Source organism: Manacus candei, unplaced genomic scaffold (genome assembly GCF_025592945.1).
Source record: "Manacus candei isolate 608988 ecotype Guabito, Panama unplaced genomic scaffold, ASM2559294v1 h1tg000064l, whole genome shotgun sequence".
In the NCBI taxonomy this organism is placed as follows: Eukaryota; Metazoa; Chordata; class Aves; order Passeriformes; family Pipridae; genus Manacus; species Manacus candei.
Window position 1 is genome coordinate 2,380,825 of NW_026138112.1, and position 21,240 is coordinate 2,402,064.

Here is a 21,240-nt window from a genome sequence, read left to right on the forward strand (position 1 = left end):
AACAGGCAAGTGACCTACTTAAGGGAAACTGTATTTTATTTTTTAAAAAATTATTGAAGAACACTTGGAACAGGGAATGAAGTATAAATATGAACAGGTGCTCTTCCTGTGCCCTGCTTTGCTTAACACTGAAGATAACTGGTCACATCTTGATTACACAAGTTCAGGATGGAGGTGAACAGTAACAAGTGATGTTCAGTCTGTCTCTGTGCCATCATCATCCTCCTCATCTCCACTCTGAGACTGCTCTTCTGTAAGGGAACAGCTCAACAACGACTTCCGTATACACTGTCTTTCCTCTGCAATAAAGAAAGCAACAGAGGGTCATTACTTGGTCTCTTCACATACACTGGAATATCCTCCACTTCTAAAGAAAGAAACATTTCTCAGGCCAAGAATTCAGAAGTAGCCCAGCATATCCTACAAAATCCCCAGAAGTTGAGGCTGCATTTTAGTAAAGTGGCTGGAGGAACTCACCTTCATTTGTACAGTTTTGCAACAACATCAGCAGCTGTCTTCTGTTATACTGAATCAGAAATTTCTGACATGTTCTTATGGTACCTGTAGAAGTCACAAGAAAAACAGGTAACAATCTACACAACCAAGTGTTTCAGAGCTGCTGGTGTATTTTCCAAAGAGCATTGTATTAAATGCCCCAGGAACCAGTTTTGTTACTGCTGAGGAGGGGCTGTAGACTTCATTTCTGCACTGCTGAGTTTAAGTGGTGGAACAATAATTTCTAACATGCAGTGCCTTTTAGTTCCCCAAGGGTTTTAATTTCCAGGATCTAGAAGATACTATACTTTTAAAATATATTTTAAAAAGAAAACAATGTCATCTTGTATTTGCTGGTTTTGTGATAAATGTAACGAAGATTCAAGCAAAATTAACGAGGCTTTCAACAAAGACCTGCTGGTGCCTGTTTCTTATTTAGATCTGCTGGCAGCCGTGATGTGACACACGAGGTGTGTGACACCCGCAGCTGCACGAGGGGGTCCTGGCACGTACAACTGATCTCTGTCCTCCCCCCAAGCCCCACGGCCTGTCCCCCAGCCCCGGGGCGGCTCCTGACCTCCGACGTGCAGGGTGTTGAGGGCGCAGGGGTAGCGCTGGGCGCGGCTCTCCAGGTAGCGCACGAAGGGCAGCGCGGAGCACAGCAGCCGGTACGAGTCCTTGCGGCACCGCAGCAGCACCGTCCCGGTGTAGGCGTTCAGGTACTTCACTGCGGGGACACACACGCGTCGCTGAGCCCGAGGAGCCCCGCACCCCCGGGGGCCGCGCGTCCCGCCCGTACCTGTGAAGGAGATGGAGCAGCAGGCCAGGCCGTAGTCGCCGTGCACCCGCCCGATGGCGTCCCTGACGGCGAGGCCCACGGCGCGGTCCTCGATGCACTGGCGGCAGCGCGGGTCGTCCGAGAGCACCTCGCACAGCACGTACCTGCGGAGAGTGCGAGGTGAGCGGCGTGGAGAAACCCCGCACCCGGCCCGGCCCCCCCCGCCCGCCTCACCTGTTCTTGAACCGAACCATGGCGGCGGCAGCGCGCGGCCCGGACGGCCGCCCGTCCGGCCAATGGGCGAGGCGCCTCTGTCCACCGTAGCCAATCGCCGCCGCGCGAGGGCGGGACCAAGGGAAGGGCGTCCCCCGCCGCGGTCCCGCCTCCCTTCACCGGCCGCGCGTGCGCAGTGCTGCCGCGAGCCGCCGGCCGGTCACGGAGCCGCCGAATCGCGGAGTCGATTAAGTTGGAAAAGACCTCTGAGATTATCGGGTCCAACCTGTGACCCAACACCACCATGACAACTAGACCAAGGCACTCAGTGACACGTCCAGTCTTTCCTTAAACACTTCCAGGGACGATGACTCCACTACCTCCCTTGGCAGCCCGATCCAGTGTTTGATCACCCTTTCTGTGAAGAAATTCTTCCTAGTGTCCAGCTTGAACCTCCCCAGGTGCAGCTTGAGGCTGTGTGCTCTCGTCCTGTCGTTAGTTGCCTGGGAGAAAATCCCGATCCCCACCTGGCTACAACCTCCTTTCAGGAAGTTTAGAGAGTAGTAAGGTCTCCTCTGAGCCTCCCCTCCTCCAGGCTGAACACTCCCAGCTCCCTCAGCCGTTCCTCATAGGACATGCACTCCAGACCCTTCCCCTGCTCCGATGCTCTTCTCTGAACGCGCTCCATCCTTTAAATGTCCTTCCTGAGTTGAGGGGCCCAAAACCGGTCACAGCACTCGCCGTGCGGCCTCACCAGTGCCCAGCACAGAGAGACGATCCCTGCCCGGGCCCCGCTGCCCACCCAGCTCCCGGCACAGCCCGGTCCCGGTGTCCCTTTGCCCCCCGGCCCCTCCCCGGGTCCCCCCGGGCGCCCCCTCCTGCCCCCGCCCTCCGCCAGGGGGCGCGCGCGGCGCGTGAGGGGGCGGCTGAGGGGCCGCGGCCCCGCCGGGTTCGCTGAGGGTCCGAGCTTCGGCTTTAGCCCCTCTCGCTGCCTTGCACCGGCCCGCCCTGGCCGAGCCCGCCTTGTCTAGTGCGCCAAAGTGTGAATGAGGGAGACGGGACGTCTTCGTGTGACGGGAGCCGCAGGAGGTCCGAGGGAGGAGGACGGTCCGGTGCCGGTCACCCCCCGGCTGTGGGGTGGCTGCTGTGGGGCCGGCACCTGCCCCCAGAGGGCTTTACCAAGTGTCCAGTTCCTCCCCAGTGCTCCTGAAAGGGCTCTGCTGCCTCAGAAAACTCCAGAGTTTGTAGCTCCTTGGGCTCCAGGTACGGGGACGTTTGGGCACACGTGCTAAGTAATGAAAACAGCTGAGGGAATTGCGGAACAGAGCTACTTCTTGTTTCTGTCGTGGTTTCCAAAGCTGTGATCTGGGACGTGGTCTGAGGAAGCAGGGAATGCTCTTTGCAAAGATCTGGTACGAGAAGAAACTGGGGAGAGGGGAATGGGGGGGGATAAGGGAAAAGGTGTGAGGTGGGAGAAGAGCTCCAGCGAGGTCCCTGGAGTCAGGTCACACGGGAGCGCTGAGGCACTATAGATTAAGTGGGAACTCATTGCTAATTCAGAGTGGAAACATCTTCTTTAATGACCTTCATTCCACACAAAGAAAACAGTGATAAACCCAGTGGAAATCCTGTCCTGTGTGATAAACTTCTGCCCTCTGAAATAGATGCCTGCGCTGCTGCTGTCTCCCCGTGGCTATTAACTCCTCTCTCCTTCACCTGTGATCCCATTTTCATGTTGTGCTCTTTTCTGAGAACTGCAGAATATGAGTTGAGTTACCTGGGGAGAAGAAAGCACAAAGTCCAGTATGGACTTTCTAAGAGGCCTTTTCTCTTGGGCCACGATCAAAGGGACTGGGGGCAGTTTGTCAGTTTTGAAGCTAATGCAGATAGAAGCATTTTCTCCATGAGAGGACTGCATTGCATTGATCTTTGCCATATTGCTCTGTGTTTTAGTATCCAAAAGGGGATCTAGCTGTCATCTGTTCCACTTGTCAATACAATGAGCTCCTAGGTGATAAGCCAGTCTCACATTTTTGAACAGTATCAAAGTCCGTGAAGATTCCCACTTGCTTTCTTAGTGGGGTGAGATCCCAGCTTAGCCTTCCAGCATAGCTGACCAGGTATATTTGTCTGCTGCCCCAGTGTTTGTGGTGGCATCCCCCATCCTGCCTTCTGACAGGGCTTGGGTTGCCCTGTGGTGCTCAGGTTGCTTTTATCCATCCCTTCCCTTATTTCCTTCTTTTTGCAGAGGCACGCTGGGCTCTGACAAGCAGAGCATGTGAGTGCACTCTGCCCTGTAATCCAATAGGACATGTGCACTGTGCATGCTACAGGCTGGGCCCTGTGCATAGCACAGACCTCTGTTTTCGGTCCAGAAGGCTGATTAGGAGAGACACGGTGCAGAGAGCAGTGTTGTAAGATAGCCTTGTCCCGCCTCATTTCACGTAGGATATTGCCTTTAGTTCCCTGTTGTTGGTTTGGGGGATGCACAGAGCAGATCTGAGCCACCACAGCTCCCTGTGCAGTCACTGCCTGTGTCAGTACAAGGTGTGTGAGTCCGATCAGACATCGTGGTGTGCTGAGCTGACAGCACAGGACTAAAAAGATTGCAACATCTTCACTTTTTTTTTTTTCCCACCTCCTCACTCTCATCCTCTGCCAGCTCTGCTGTATTGATCCAGTGTCAGGGATACAAGGAACTGTTGTAAGGGATGGTGAGTTACACAGTCAAGGTGGGAAAGAACTGTCACCTGAGAAAAGATCCGAGAGAGAAAAATCAGAAAATGCTTTTAAAATAGAAGTGTGGGTCAAGAGACCTGCCAAGTGAGAGGATAGATGTCTCTCCTGCAGACTTGGAGAGACAATGAGACTCAGGATAGCTTATCAAATAGAGATTATGGAGAACAGAGCATGTGAGGACAGGGGGAAATAATGTGCACTGTCTATAGACGTTAGAGACAATTTGTAAAGCAGGTTGAGAACTCTGGATATAAGATTCCCTATCAGAATAAGTGTTCACCAATGATTGTCCAATAAAGTGGTGATGCTGGGGAGGTGCAAGACAAATACTGAGGTGTCGTTTTCCCAGCTCCTGTTTGTTATGTGTGGTAGTGTGCCTGTGGAGGGGCTATTCCCAATCAGTCTGGGTTGACTCAGATTTCTTGGGTTTAGTTCATGTTTTGACATTTTACTGCAGACTTGAAGATCTAAACCTTCATTTTGGATTTACATGCCGTTCATAATCCCCAGATTGTGGGTTAGATTGCATTTGTATTGTATGGAGTTAATTGTGCTAATAATCTGTAATAGACATAATGCATATATCTTATTGTGTGCTGCCAGCTCTTAGAGTTTGTATGTATTTACTACAATTAAAACTATCAGCAAATGTGTCCACTGTAAAAAACATATATTAGTGAATCCTTGCACTCTTTTTGGACGTTTCCATTTTGTAGATGAGGAAACTGAGGTACAGGTGGATTAAACAGTTTCTTCATAGAAAATAACTGTCAGTCTGGAGATGCAGAGCAAGGACATTATGTGAGCAGAGAAAACCCGTGTATTAGCACATCCTATGTTGGAGTATAGATCATGCATGTTGCTCGTGCATAAAGTAGCCAAGTAATTACATTCTGCAGTAAAATTAGGATGCATTGATGCTCCATCCTTGTGATACCACTGTATGGCCAACACCATGATTTTTGCTTCCCCCTGGAAACACAGAACTGAATTTGCCATCAGGTGCAGTATTAGAGTTGAGGGTGACAACCACATTTTGTTCCACTGGATGCACATTGCATCCCCAGATAACCCCACAGCCGAAAATACAAAACAATCTGGCTAAAATTAAAACTGCTTCTTAAATCCTGTCTGATGTTGCCCGAAGCTTTTTGTTCAGTTTATCTTCACAAGGTCACTGAGACAGAAGAGTGCATTCTGTGAGCCTGCTGGCCTGGAGCCTTTCATGCAGATGCTTTCATTTAACATTTGGGACATTCTCCTTCTCCCTTTGGTCCCCATTTTCCATATCTCTCTACTCCTCCCTTTTGAGCTCAGGTTCCCTTGGATCAATACATGTAGGAATAAAAGCTATCCTTTTTTATCACCTTAACTAGTCAGAGCTTTCTGGACACCCAAGCTGTCATGGGTCAGAGGCTGCTGGTCTGTCAGAGCTGCCACATGAGCTGCCACACGTGCTGCCTGCAGCACTGCCCTCATCTTTGCTGTCATCCTGCCACGTGGAGTAATTGTCTTGCAAAGCTGTGTGTTTGAAGCAAATTCTGCTTCTGCCTCTTTCAGTGCTTGCAGTGTGGTCTTGGACTACTTGTTTAGGATAAAAATAGTAAATTCACATTTCTTTCTCTTTTTTTTAATAGTCAAGAACAGGACATTGCAGTTCAGATTAATAGGGACTGTGTGCTCTGAGAGACATCCCATGAGTTGTAAGGTGAGCTTCCATTAAGATATCGGAAATTGGAAGCCACTTTGGAAGATTGAAGCCAAATTTTAAGATCTGATAAAGGGCACGAGTGTCTGTGAGTTTGGCACATGCTGTCTGGCCTGAACACAGGATCAGGAGTCTCCTGTGCAGCAAAAACCAGCGTGAGAGAAGAGCAGAACAAAAAAGGTGATGTGCCAAGTGAGATGCTGGCCCTAAAATTGTGAGCTTCGTTTTCACCAGCTCTACAACAGGAATAATTGCAAATACTTTACTCACAGATATATGTTAAAATTAGTAAACTGTCCACTTGAATGTTATTATTTATAAGATGTAGTAAAACTGCTTCTCTAAATGAGAGATCTGTAGGCAGCACACTTCATTTGCAGAAGGAAATGCTGCTGCAAGAGGGAAACAGCTGTTTCCAAACTAGTTAATTAAATTGAGGCAAGAACTAGAATATTAGTTCAGATAGTTCAGGATTCTTTTCTCTTTCCTTTCTGCATTAGGGAACACAGACTGAACTGCGGGCCACATAAGTTACTAAGTAGTCTGCTGTATAAAACTCCCATATTTAATAGCTCCTTAACAGGGATGTTAAGATGGATTAATTATTCTTTGTTCTGGTCTCTGAAGATAAAGAGTAATTACTATTAATTACGTATAATTGAAAAATTGCTTCTTTACAAAGAATCCAGTAGCATTAGGGAGATTTTAACTTCTTGCTACCTGTAGGGAATCCTACAACATTCCATAATGTTATGGCAAAGGCTGCCATAAACTTAAGAGCGGCCTCAGCAAGTCTTACTCACTTTCCAGCCCACACCTGAAACCAGTATTTTCAGAGATAGCAGATCTCAGAGCAGCTACAGAGGCAGGACTGGGTGTTTTGTTCTGTGCTGAATGGCACTCAAACAGGAGGAACAGTTTGTGAGGCTTGTTGTCGCTGAGGATGCTGTGAGACTTTTTCTCAGTAAATTTCCAGAAACCTGCGGAATAAGCACAGTAAAACCAAAGGGAAAGTATTAGAAACCAACAAACAACAATAACAACAAAAACAACAAAGCAAACCCTTGAGTTTGCCTATCTGGGGAAGAAGCTTATTAAAAGAAGAAGTAACCAGTACGTCTCCTGTGGGTTAGCACAGACAGCAATGGAGACTGTGTTGAGGTATTTGAATTTAGGTGAAAAAGAAAAATAAATTAGAATTTTTACAAGAGCAGAGCACTTTCAATTACATAAGATTAGTGGATAGGTTTGCCTGAGACCTGGAATTCCTAACTGCCCCACTGATTTCTGTTGTCAAAATATGTAGGTTCATAGCTTCCTTTGATATCAGTATGAATTGGGCACCTTCCCATGCATAAAAGCCTGACCCTTAATCTCTCCAGGCCTGAGGGTAACATTGGCAAAATGAGGATAATAACATTATCTGCTTCAAGGAGTGCTACAAATAAATTATTGAGTTATTATGCACTCAAATAATGGAATAACTGAGATAATATAAACCCTTGCAGCATAAACACATCCTACCTGCGTGACCTTCTCCACATATGACTTGGTGTGGAGGTCACTCTGAAACAGAAATGATGTGTCTAGTGTTGCTTGTCTTGGAGATCTTTGCTCTCTGCTTTTCCTTTCCCCCGAATTCCCATGAGCAGATTAAGCCAAGGCCCTATTTTGCAGTAAGATGTGTCTGCTTGTGTTGCCGCACACTGAATAATCCTTTCTCTACGCGGCTTTGGGTTTAACTCCAGCAGCCTGGAGCAGCACAGAACCAGAGCCTTCTGCAGAGCACTTGTCTCCCTAATGAGGGAGGCAATGAAAAACATTTTCCAGTGCATCCATCACTCAGTGCTGAGCCGAGTGGACAGGCATCCTGGAGCAGCCTTATATAACCCGTGCCTCTGCCTGGCCCCGGCTGGGCAGCGGCAGTGCGTGCAGGGGAGAAGGGGGGCTGTGCTGGAGCTGCTCGGTGGGGCACGGCCGGGGCTCCCCCTGGCAGCTGCAGGGTCTCGGCTTGTACCGGTGTCAGCTTGGTGCAGGCAGCGTGTCAGTCACTGCCTCGCTGGGGCACACGGGGCTCAACTCTGCCTGACCCGCTCTGACAGAGACCTCCCCACCCGTCTGTTCTTGCCTAGATCCAATGTTAGCTGCAGCGTCCCACAGCCCGGCACAGCAAGGGAAAGGCCCGTGAAAGCAGAGTAAGGTGCACTGTGTGCGAGCAGATTTGAAGGGGGAGAATCAAGAGCGCCTCTGTTTCTCTTGTGCTGACTGAGGATGCTCACAAAGACCAGTAAATGCAAACAGATTTCCAGAGGCGATGGTTGTTACAGATGAGAGAAGGCAAAAAGCACTGGAAGCATCTGACCTATTTTGGGAAGCTTGCTGGGGCTTTTTACTTTTATTTTGTTCAATTTTGTTTTTCGAAAGATATACTTGCACCTGAGTCAAAGAAAGTAAATATTTATCATTTTTTTAAACTATATGCACCACGAAGACAGAAGGAAACCAAAAAATATCTTGCTGGATTTGCAAGGCTGTTGTCACCAGTCGCCCTGAGGGCACAGGGGTTTGAGCTGCACTTGAGATGCCTTTTGCCTGCTGCTGGTTGGTCCCAAGCTAAAGCTCCCGGTGATGCACATAACAACCTTTTTGCAGTGCTTGATGGCATCTGCCACAGTGAGATGATTTGGGGGCAGTTGACCCAGGGCACATCCCTCGGGCCCCCTCAGTAAAATTCCATAGCACTCATTCTGGAACTCAAGGAGTTGTGGCTGTGTGACCTTCTCTGTTCCTGTTTCATACCTCTGAAGATCATGTTTATCCTGCTGTAACATTAGTGACTTAATTAGAGCTGAATTTGGTCCTACTGTCTCTGAACATGAGCAGCTCCCATCTAGTCATCTAAAGGATCAGATCTGGTTTCTTCTCTCTCTCAGTATTGGTGGCATCTGGTTTCATTTTCCATCTTTCCTGAGGGAGCTCACTTTTCCCCACATTTCAGCATATGCTTGTTGTATGTCAGCACCCCGGGCTGCCCATGTGTCTGTGCCAAGCCAAGTACCACTTTTCTAGCCAGCAAGGGACGTGGTGTAAGGACAGAATGTGAGACACATCAGGGATTGGTGGTGTGGACTGTGCGTGGCATAAAACCAGAACCTGCTTGCAGGTCAAGAAACTAAGCTGGAGCCAGTTAAGTGTGCAGGTTTTTTCTATGTGTAGGATGTGTAGAGGTAGCAAGATTTTTATCCTGTAGGAGCCTGAGGGACACCATTGCCAGGGTAAAGGCCAGGGTGGGGCACCGCTGATGGAATGACAGGGCTGGCAGGGGACACTACACTCCCAACATCGTTCCTTAATGTGCAGCACTGTCTGCATGGCATCCCCATTTATCTCTAAATGTACTGGCATGGGAAATTTTCTATGTGTGAGAGTTTGTCTTCAGGAGATGGATTGGTTCCTTTAACTTGTTCCACCTCTTCTCCTTCCCTGTCCCCACCCCAACTGCTTGGCCAAACTGCAACTCCCTCAGCTTTGTTTGTGGCACACAGAGGGACAGCTATTCAATCAATAATGGTGAAGTTATTTTTTGTTAGATGTGGGATTTTTAAAAGCAAGAAGTGATGATTTTGAGTATTTATTAGATTCCTCTAAAACATAAATTCAACTTCAGCTCTCAATATTTTAATGTATGTTGCTACATGGATAAACTTATTGCTTGAGAAAGCATATGTACTCTCTGTTATTTCTCTATTATTATAATGTTACCCAGTATTGTAAAATCAGCATCTGTGACTCAGATCACAGACATTAACAAAATAATTTAAAAATAATTTTATTTAATTAATTAACTTAAATTATACATACTGAGCTCTTTTATTTTGGGGACTTGCGGGGTGCAGGTATTTCTCTGTAAGTGTGGGGGCAAGCAACTTCATTTGTCTTTTAATAGTCTCTTAGTATCAGAGACAGATGATATCATCTCACATTGAAGCTCGTTTTTTAATAAAACTGCAGCAGTTTATAACATGGATACAGAGCTCCTGCTCCCATTCACGTTCCCTCCTACTCCACCCCATGTTCACCACAGTGACAAGCACAGGGAACTGAAGGACATGTACTAAATCTCCAGTTCAGTTCTTCAGTGCCTCTCACACGTTACAGCTGCATGGAGGAGGTGATGTCTTGAGGACAGGGTATAAGCAACTTTAGATTAAGTAATGGACTTAATAACTTCCTATCCCAGCAGACTGTCTTTGTGGCTGTCAGTGCCGTGTAACCGTGCCCCTGATATCCAGCCTGCTGTTTTCTGTATCGTTGTTCATAAGCTCCCACCCTGAACAGCAATCAAACTCCTCAGGCTGTGCCGTCTGGGGGATTATCACACTCGCTGGGCCGCTAAAGTCACTGCGCCTCGAGTCTTCTGCCTCTCAAAAGTGCCCCAGGCTAATCACTGTGAAATGTGACGCCTGTCATGTCTTCTTGTTCTGCTGTGTGCAGCAGGCCTGTCATTCACTAAAAGCCTTAACATCTGTTATTACACGGTGATCCTCACGCATCAGGCTTCCAAATAAGAAACTGGTGGAGTCCAACAAGGTATGGCTCAGCCTTGGTTTGCATAATTCCCAGAATGCAAGGCAACTTGCTCTCCCTTCTGAAATCATTAATAAGCAATAAGAATATTATATAAGCTGGCATCTTTTTTTAAACCATGATAATTTCAAATGCTATTATAATTAGGATGAAGATGAGAGTTTGAGCTGGGGGAGGGAACAGAGAAAGGATTAAGCTGATCTCCACCATGACGTTAGAAGGTGGCTTTGTCTGTAATATCCTAGTTTGGACAATAATGGATACACTTTAGAAACAGAAAGAGGCAAATAGACAATTTATTTGAAAGTATTAATCCTTTTCATCCTGAAATGTTATCTCTTGCCTTAAATAGGATCACAGCTTTCCAGTCCACTTATATCCTGACTACTTGACCCTTTAGAAACGCCTGAAAAGCAATATATGTTTGTGTTGTACCCCTGGTGACTGTCAGCTCCATAGTGGGTCTCATAAAGTGGACAGAAACATTCTGTGGCTGGGAATGTCTTTGTCTAAGCCAGAGTGACTGCTAGGTGACTGTGCCTGCAGTGCTATCACATCACAAGAGACGTGGCCTCTCAGGTGGCAGGTCCCAAGCCATGACAGATCAGATGTGATATTTTAATGACAAAAAGTTTAGTGTCTTGATCGAGCAGGCGGGGTTTGCTGGAGAAGGCGAACCAGGTGAAAATATGGTTTATAAATGCAAGTAACAGGGCCGCTTCCTCTGGAATAAGGAAGATTTAAAAAGTCACTTGTCAAAATCATTTCCCTCTAAGGCTGCAGCAGCCCTCGGATCTGAGCATGTTCCTGATGTTCCCCCTCACTCACATGCACGAACACGGGGAGGCAGGCGGGAGGAGGCAGCTGCACTGACACACTATGGGGTTTGCAGGAACACGATGGCAATTTAGAAGAGCGATTAAAAGATTGCAAACATTTATTAATAGCTTTGCTGCTGCAGCAGCTCTGCCGGAGGAGCCTTGCTTCCTCAGGGATGCTCTTCCCTCCTGCCTGTGCCCTTCCAGAGCTCTAGAAACTGAAAAGTCAGGTTTGGACTGGGTTTCAGTTTAAAGCCATCAGACTGCAGACCACATTATCCCAGGAGCCAGGAAAGGGGACAGGGGGGACTTGAGTGTGGGAAAGAAACAAGAGAAGGTGCACAGAGCAAAAAGAAAGGATTTGTTCTTTCCAACTATTGCTTGGCCTTTCTTTTCTTCCCTGTGCTGCTCTCCCTTTCTCTCTTTGCTCCTCTTTGCCCATTCCTTTTCCTCTCCCTTGGGACAGAGTGACTTTTTGTTCAGTGCACTGGCACTACATTCAGATGTGAGTCTACAGTGTCCTTTTGATACTGTATAGCAAAATCAATGAAAGACAGGTATAAGAGCAGTATTGGAGAGGATCTGCTGAAAGTTCTGCAGAATGATCTAATTTTCTGTATGAGCACAATCAGTTCCTTTGCAAATCTCCTGACTTTGTCCTTGTCTCTTCAGAGACATTGGGGAAAGGGAGAGGTGAAGGTTCAATGAAAAAAAAAAAAAAAAGAAAAGAAAAGAAAGGAAAGGGCAATTGGCTGAGCAAAAAAATCACCTTAATCTTCATGGCTGATCCTGCTGAACAGCAGTAAGCACCGTAAATGAGATGGGCAATTCTGATGTTTGAGTGCAGAATATCTGAGACATTTTTATCCCACAGAGCAGATGATGGTGACTGACTGATACAAATTTGCAACAGGAGGATATTTATCCTACGCATATGGTGACCTCCTCCATATTCCTATCCACAGTGGAATAATCAGTTTCTTTCATTTTTTGTTTTTTTCAAACTGGGTCCTAAGAGAAACTGAAATGTCTGGACAGCCTAAGAGGGATATATTTTCCCTGCCAAGCAACAATGACAGCAGATATAAATGCTTGTGTCCCTGTCACTATCTGAAATCCTGCTGGAGCTGAGATGGATGACAGAGCACCCCAGCCTTGACCAACAGCATGGCCAAGGGACTGGATGTGCCATTGGGCATCGGCAGCTTTTACCTGTGCTTAACTTTTTTAGTTCCATTGGGATAATTTTTCTTCTCTTCATACACACAATTTAATCATCCCATTTTTTGATTTAAGAAAAATCTCGCTGCATAATTACTGCATCTGTGCTTAATGCAGAAGAATAGGCAGAGGGGAAAACAAAGTTGATCCAGTGGATCAGAAAGGATTAAAAATATGATGGTTAAAGAATGAAGGAACGAAATTAGGGTCGAATTAGGAGTCCTGCATTATTCTTACCTGAACCTGATTCGAGCTAATTTGGGGTTTTTTTAACTGCTTCCTCTGTTCCTTGAAGTTTTCAGTTTAAATTCTTCCTTGGTCAGTTTTCAAGCACAGGGCTCAATTTGGAACTTGACCAGCTGAATTTTTGTGTATTGCAAGGGGATGTGGCTTATGAAAAACACCTGATTATCTCTGTTCGCTTTGTATGCCCTGCTCCTTGTTGGAAGCTACACAAGCTGAGAGATAACATAAAACATCCTCCCTTGGGATATTTAAGGAAGGTCTGTATAAATTTCTGGGGAGTTTGGCAGAAAGCCTCCTGGGCCTTAAAAAGGCCTGCTTTTCTAAGGAATGTGCATAATACTTTGAATAATCCTAGTCTAAAAGACAGAACCCATCAATGTATTTGGGCTAATTGCTCCTTCACTTTTGTCTTTAGGAGCTGGAATTCCCCATGTTCAGAGCAGCCAAAGAAGGACATCGATGAGGATGAAACAAACCTGGATGTTGGAGAGATATCTGGTCTCAGGTGAGAAAGGATGTAGATAGGATCCTGCAAACACCATTTCAACAGAAGGAACTACTTTTGGGGATGCTTTCCCTCTCATTTCTTGTTTGATGGTTGTAAATGGCAGCCCTTTCCAGGTAGTAGCAGCTATATTGCTTCAGCTGCTCTGTGAAAATTCTCATCCTTTCTTAGCAGTAGCTGTTGCATTCCCACTGGTTTCAGTATCTTTAATTTCCAAGTTTGCTGTGTGTGGCACCAGAGGATTGCTTACAGTCTTGGGACAATTTGGACACCTGTTGGTGGAATTGTTTTATCAGGATTTTTTTTTTTTCATTTCTGAAAGGCTATTTTGGGATCTTTGTTGGCCTTTACAAATATTTAAAGCAAGAAATTGTATTTCATCAGGTGGTAGCAGAAAGGAGAATTGTCCTCTTATGAGTGCAAATAAATAACTTTCTAAGTGCTGAGAAGGTGGTAGAAAGCATGACAGAGGTCTTTTCAAGGTTTAGGCTCTTCTATGGAGTAGGTCCCTTCTGTTTAGAAAAAAGTCACCGAAGATAAAATATTCCCAGACATGAATATAGAAAAGATGAGGTTGCACATGATGAACTTACAAAATTCTGAAGTAAGTCTGTTTTAAAACTCTATCAGAACAAAGTCATTAACTTTTAACACAATGTACCTTATTGGTTTGATGATGAATTAAAAACTGGAGGGAAAATGAAGAAGCAGCTCATGTAAAGCTGCATCATCTTCTGCCTCCCTGGAGACAACAGTGTATCACCTCAAGTAGCAGAAAGTCTGCCAAGCTTTGTCATCGTTTGCATCACGACCTGAGAGCAAACACCCCCCCTGCCGTCACAGGGGGCAGTGCTGGGCACCACTGGCAGCACCACAGTAGCCACAGAGCTGGGGAATATTTGCCTAATATTTGCCTTGGCTGGCTAACGGAGGGAACTGAAATATATTGCTCTGTGTATTCTGTTTGTGTGGATCAGCACCATCAACCTTGCTGGTCTTTGGTTCAAATAACAGCTATCTGTGAGTTTTGTTTTTCAAGATTCTGCTTGCAAAGGTTTGACTTCACCTGAAATGTGTGATAGTCTTGATTGCCTGTCCTGTTGTCCAGAGCTTGAATTCTCACACAATGCTCGAGTGAGCCACAGGACACAGCCATTAAACTTAGTTTATAGAAAACATACCAGAATCACTTGGATCACATTATCTTGAACTTTCCACGTGAAGGAAATGTAGCACCAGGAGATTTCCTCATGTCCTGTCTCCAAATCTTGCTTTCTGCTTTGTTCTGTGTGTTTTATTTAGTTTAAGAACAGTAATAACTGGCTTCCAGACCCTGCTTGTGTTCTCCTTTGATCTTGACTTCGTATTTTCTTCCCTACCTGATATTCTTTTCCTTCCTTTTAACCCAGTATTGGTTTAAATTATTTCCCCCACCATAAGTACTCACACCCAACCCCTTCAGTCTCTGATAATCACAGCAAATTGGTATGATTTTCTTGGCTAGAACTTGTGCTTTACTTACTTACAGTGGTGTTTATCCTAAAATTCATTAAATGTCTATCTTTATTGTCTTGGGTTTGAGAAAGGACATGTCTCAGGAGAGTTCCATTTGCCTCAGAATAAAGTCAATATGAACAAATAATTGCTAGAATTTCTTTACTCTTCTTACCTGGTGTCCTATGCAAGTTCAGGAAATCACACCAAGGAACCAAGGAATTGCTTTCCTGCAACAGCACTAGAAGAGATACAGCTGTCTATCAGCTAGGTGAACTTCTCTCACAATGAAACAAGCAAATCTGATTTTCTTGTTAAAATCCTCATGTTATTTCATCATAGGAAATACAGAGATGTGCCTGGTAGCACACCTGGCCCAGAGGTGAGGGTTTGGCAGCTCACCTGCTTGTTGCTGTGCCCATTCGCTGAACAGCGTCACCACATCTTGGTGAGGAGAAGTTCTTTGTAAGCTGAGTGAGAGGTTCAGTCCCCATCTGCTCAATCATTTCCATGACAAACCAGGTACTGGGTTAGAAGCTCCAGCTGAACACCAGGGTGGTGAGCATGACAGTGTGGACAAAGGGTTGAAGTGCCAGTGTAGATTTCTAAGCCTTCTTGACAGATTTTACATTGTTCACAAAGTGATGTGACTTTTGGGTGCTTATGAGTAATGGGCAGAGCTGGATTGTTTAGTGTCCCTGTCCCCCAAGGCCACTGCCCTTTGAGAGGGAACAGTGTGTGCCACTGTTTGGCAGCCACGCTCCCAACCTGACGCAGGCATTTTGGGGGGGCCACGGAGCTGGCAGAGATGACTCATTCTGCCTCAGTGGCTCATTGAGGAGCTGCAGGGAGAAGCTATTTATAACCAGACCTTTCAGGTTCAGTGCAGCAGCATCTTCAGCAGGAGGGGGACGGGAATGGGGATGGAACATAAGACTTCCCAGATACAGATCAGCTCCCACCTCAGTATTGTTCCTAGAGCCACACAGCCACCAGCTGACTTCAGCCAGCATCTTTTCCAAGTCTTTTGTCCAGCTGTAAGGGTGCCCTGGTCCTGGTGTAAGATTCTGCTGATAACTCATCAGCTCCTCAAAGAGCAGGGAGACAACTGTGAATATCATGAGTGTGAACAAAACACAAACTCTTTCTAGTGTAGATGCTATGCTGACACTTGCTGATTCTTTCTGACCCCTGGCCATGGCATTATCACCTTTATCTTTTCTTTGTTTATCCTGAGCTCTTTCCCTGGGTGTTTTCAAACAGTCTTTATGCTGCCAGCAAATCCCATTTAAACCTCCTGAGGTTTCTCTTCTATACAAGCTGTCACTGTAAAACTGTAGTTAGTTTTCTGATCTTGCCCTGGATTCATTTCATCTTTAGGTGCTTCCATGACTCCACATGTGAAACAGAGATAATGATACCCCCTGGGTTAAGCACAGTGTGATCTACAGCAATGAAACACCACCTAAGTGGTAGGACTATTACCAGAGAGAGTCACAGTACAATAGGAAAGTGTTTTACACAACAGTAGAGGACAGCATGTGTTAAAGAAAATATTTACTACAAACACACGTCATTGTATCTAGGTAACTGTAGACTTTATCTTGAAGCATGTTAGCACACATAAAAGTTGAATTTTCTGTTATATTAAACTTCTTCAAGTTTGTTCTCTTAACTGGCTTTTGAATTCAGAGCCACGAGGCACCAGGGATCCTATGGCATGAATGTTTACCTTGTTCTTGTTCTGCCTCTGTCCTATTCTTAAACCAATTTGTGTGTCTGGAGCTGGGCTGTGGTCAGATGGCTCCTTGGCTCCTGTCACTCTGTTCCTTCTTCCCATAGCTTAAATGCTGCATATCTATCCCTTCATCTTCTCTTTTTCTTCTCATTACTTCTTTCTTCCTCTCCCTTCTTCATTCAGTAGACAACTGGCTCAGCAGTGTGTGGCTGGTGCACGGTTTGATGAGTGCAAAGACTCAGTGTTAAGGCCATTTAGTAGATCTGTAGGTTTCTTTGGGGGTCTCTCTTTTGGCTGTCCTCCATCCCTGTGCTGTGGACCCAGAGCTATACTGGCCTATTTACAGTGCACTGTGTTTATTGTCTTCATACAGAAGCTGTACTATAAATAACTCTTGACTTCAGTTTTGGCAACCAGCTAAAGGGGAGGTCTACCCTGCATAAACCAGTGCTTCAATGAGAATTTATTTCTTCAAGTCCAGCTCTAAGACTGCAGAGATATGTGAATGTGGCACATACCTCATAATCTGAGGTTGCCTCTACACAGTAGCCCAAACTCTTCCTATCTGCCACATCATTTTCCTGAATCTCTGTTTTGATTTGGGAAAAATAGACATCTGGCTTTTATGGTTGCAAATAAACCTCTGAAACATCAATAAAATGTAGCTGGTGCAGAGATATTTGTGTTGGTCTTGAGAGAAAGAGACCATATTTCAGGGACATGAGGTGTAGTGTTTGGGGGGTTTTTTGAGTGGTAAACTAAAATGTGCTTGTAACTTATAAGCGATTATAACTTGAATGTCAACTTTGCTCCTTGTCTCTTTCTTCAGCAAATTTTAAACAGTAGATAAAATGGTTCTTAGAGCTGTTGGTTTATCCCTTGGCACCTCAGGCACCATGAGTACAGTGTATGGAAGTGCAGCTGGCTGCCCTGGATGTCTCACCACCTCCCCTTTGCCTGAGGCTTGCAACATTCCTGAGCAGACCCCTGGAAGGGGATCCCAAGAATGGGCAATATGGCCAGAGAGCACACAAGGAGATTTGTCCAGGTTTGACTTTGTGAACCCAGAACCAAGAGGGTTGGGAGGGGAAACCAAGAGAGTGCATACATGTCAGAGACTGAAAGGATTTACTTCCCTGCATTTCCAATTGCTTGTTTTCTATCTGGGGAAAATCCCTTTTGACAGCCCAGGCGGTGAGCTTCTAATTCCTGTCTCCGGCTCATTTTTCACTTCAATCCCTCAGCGAACGGATTTTAATGCTTGATGGATTCAAACAAAATTATTTCCGTTCCTGTGGCTTTGCAAAAGCCTCCAGGGTGTGTGTATGTGTGCACAGGGGAGGAGGGATGGGGCTTGTTTTCGTTACACTCCAGTAAGCCTCCTCTCCAAGGGAGACCTATTTCATTTCTTCATTTAGGGCTTTCTTGCTGATGATTCCCCCCATGCTGTCCTCCTGGCTCCTGGGTCACAGGAGGGCCTGTAAAACATTTGCTGTTCCAAGGGCTACAGGATGCAACGTTCCAGATCAGTGTTTCTGATGCAAGTGGGGATTCAAATAATATGACCATACTGTGCTTCCAGGAATAGCACTAGACTGGGGGGAATAACTGTGGGAAAACTTTGATACTCCCCTGCTCTTGCTGGGAGTGAGACACCACCACAGGCTGAGAGATGGGGTTGGTGACTGAAGCATTGTCTGGGTAATCAGTGTTTAGCATTGACATCTTGTTTGAACATGCATACAATTCACCCTACTGCCATTGTAATGGACAAGTGTTGCTTTTTATTACAATTTCCAGCCTCTCCCGCCAGCAGAAATCACTGTAGGGAACTGTGCGGGGAGTCTTCTTGCATAACACTCAGCAATCACTCAGAATTTCAGCTGCTCAACCACCATGTCTCTCTGCTGGGCTTCTTCCACAGAGTTCTTGTGTCTGGGAGGCTAAACACTATAAAAATGCTCAATATCTCACCCTTCTATCCAAGCCAGATCAGCATCATCATCCAAATTAACAAAGCAATTATTCTATGATACACAGCTCTAATAAGGACTTATAACTAATAAATGCTAAAGATCCTCATTATCTGAAGGATTTAGAGTGTAGAATAAAGTTGATGATGTCTCTCAACATATGAGACTACTGTTGTTAGGGTGTGCTAAGCCCACTTGGTGATACCATATCTAGATTAAGTTATTTCAATTTATTATAACAGCTCCCAAGCTGTCACTTTGTCAGGCAAGGCAAAAATCTTGTTCCTGAACTTGGAAATGTGTTCTGTGTTCCTCTTCAGCATATGCCTGTCTTCGAAGACAACCTCCCATGTCCACAGCCTCCTGTGAATATTTGTTTAGAGCTATTGGTCATCATAAATGTGTCTTGTGTCATGTTTGTGAAGCTGGTGGATCTGGGGACTACAGGGTGTAACTTGTCTGTTTCATTTAATGTATCTCTTCATGTTACTTCACAACCCCAGTTCCTCTAACTTCAGGTTTTTTTCGGTATAAGTATTCTAATTCTCATTTTTTATTTTGTCTAGAGTGGAGAAACCCTGTTTTGTTAGTGTGGTTTTCTAATATGTTGCATCAGGGACTATTAACTTGCATTATAAATACTCAAAATCATGCATAAAGTATACATTGAAGTTTTAGTTGTAAATATGGTAATAGCATTTCAGGAATTATTTATCTAGTTAATATGTTCTTGCATGTAATTGTATTTTTATTTTAACTTCATCAATAAACTTCAAGGTTTCAAGCCAGGGACAGTAAATTGAAGTGTTAATGAACTTTGGAACTTCATTAATAAAATGATGCAAAGTTTGTTTGGTAGCAGAGGACACTAATTTATGAACCAATAGATACCACTGACCTGAAAGCTTCAGCTAATTGTTACAGCAGTGGTACAGGCAACTCTCCTTTTACATATCTTTAGACTATAAAAAATAAATAAATCTAATTGACAGTTTGCAAAGGATCAATAAGAAGTTGAACTAATTGTGAGCAAAAAAAGAGTTCTTAAATTTCCATTTTGTCTTTCCGCTGGAAAATGTGGAGATTTTACTGCAGATGTAGCTGATTAATTAGCCTTGTCCTTTGCCACCAGAGAAGGGAAGTAGACAAATATTTGGAAAGTGTGGTTTTTAAATACTCTCGTTTCAGCTAATGTTCTGGATTGCTTCTGTGGTATTAATAATGTTTATTAATATTTTGGTTGAACATTTTCCTAAGTCACCAGTGTTCCTTCTGCAAAGGCATGAGTTGTGAATCCAGCTGGATACCCATTGGATTTACTTGCTGCAGATCAAATTATCTGATGTTAAATACATATTAGCATATGGCTGCACCAGTTTTATCAACAGGATTTGCCAAAAAATGATACATTATTTTAATAGTGGTTTCCACCACATTGTTGGGGTGAGGTTAATGGAGACTGGAAGTTATTTCTAGTGAGAAAGCAGCATGTTGTGTTCTTCCTGCCACTTGTTGTGTCTTTTAGTTGGTGACTCTGAGACCAATAAGCCTTTCCTTCACTGGAAAGTCTCAGAGAGATGGCTGGTGTCTTTCAGCTGGAAAAACAGCATCGAGCTTTTCTCAGCACTCTGTGTTGTACCAACCTTCCTAGTGTGCTGCCATTTGCTCAAGTCTAGCGCCTGCTGTGCCTTTGGCACCATAAACAATGCTCTCAGCCACTACCCTTAATTGTTTTTCGGGATCCTATTTACTCATATATCTACTCTCTATAATCCTTTAATGGTGACAAGCTTATCAGTGTAATCTCTGCATTTTACCTGGATATCCCTTGCTCTCTGTGTTTTATTTTTTTAATTGCACACAAGACTGTGTCTAGCATGGTCCTCGTGTGCCATTGTCCAATTTAATAAATGTTTCATTTCCTTTCAAGCTGACAGTGTATTCATTTCCCACTGCAACACTGAGCTTTCCCTCATGAACAGTTCACTGGAGGTGGCACTGCAATGGTATTGTCTGTGTCGTGCAAGCTCTGCTGCTGCTTGCAAAATGTGCAAAGCTGACCCAGGACATTTCTCACATCTTCTTCCATATGCCAAGTATTTTCTCGGTCCATCCTGCTTGTCATAGAGCACATGTGATTCTCCATGGTTTGATCTTTGAGCTAAATGTGCTTATATCTCTCAGAATCTCTTGTACGGTGCATTTTGTGTTTTCATTGTGTTTAGATCTGACTTGAACTTAATTCTGGACTGGATGATTGCCAGGGGTTGGTTCTTTGACCTTCCATCAGCCTTGAAAATTTTGAGGGAAAACCAATTCCCTATTAAGAGGACAGACCTTAATCTGAATTTTCTTAAAAAATCTCAGGAGAGACATCCCTTAGTAAGCTTTGAAAAGGTCAGAATCAGCCAGCCACATGCATTTCTTCAGGTCCACTTTCCTTTTTTTTTTTGTATTTGCCTAAAGAACATAAATATTTACATTTTATTTTTATGTGAAGTGCAATATCTCATAATGCATACGGATTTCTAAGGAGTTTTCACTGCCAGAATTGACTGAAACCTCTTAAACATTTCAAATGCATCAAAATTGAGTATTAGGGAAAATAAAGCTTTTGATTGTCTTCCTTTTTACTGGCATACAGGGTTTTTAGATAAACACGGATTTCTAGCACGTACACATGCAATTTATATTTTCCCAATTGCCTTCTGTATTTCCAGACTTT

The 21,240-nt window shown here is 44.7% G+C and overlaps 1 protein-coding gene across 1 annotated transcript; it reads right to left on the reverse strand.

Annotated features, from left to right (window-relative positions):
* Nucleotides 1-18: 18 nt before the first annotated feature.
* On the reverse strand, nucleotides 19-1,621 carry POP5 (POP5 homolog, ribonuclease P/MRP subunit). Its single transcript, XM_051805508.1, has 5 exons — nucleotides 1,508-1,621; nucleotides 1,295-1,437; nucleotides 1,073-1,222; nucleotides 478-561; nucleotides 19-299 (listed from the first exon to the last, which is right to left on the reverse strand). Exons 1-5 carry the CDS (start codon nucleotides 1,525-1,527, stop codon nucleotides 196-198), a joined length of 501 nt encoding a protein of 166 aa, XP_051661468.1. The 5' UTR covers nucleotides 1,528-1,621; the 3' UTR covers nucleotides 19-195.
* Nucleotides 1,622-21,240: the final 19,619 nt, after the last annotated feature.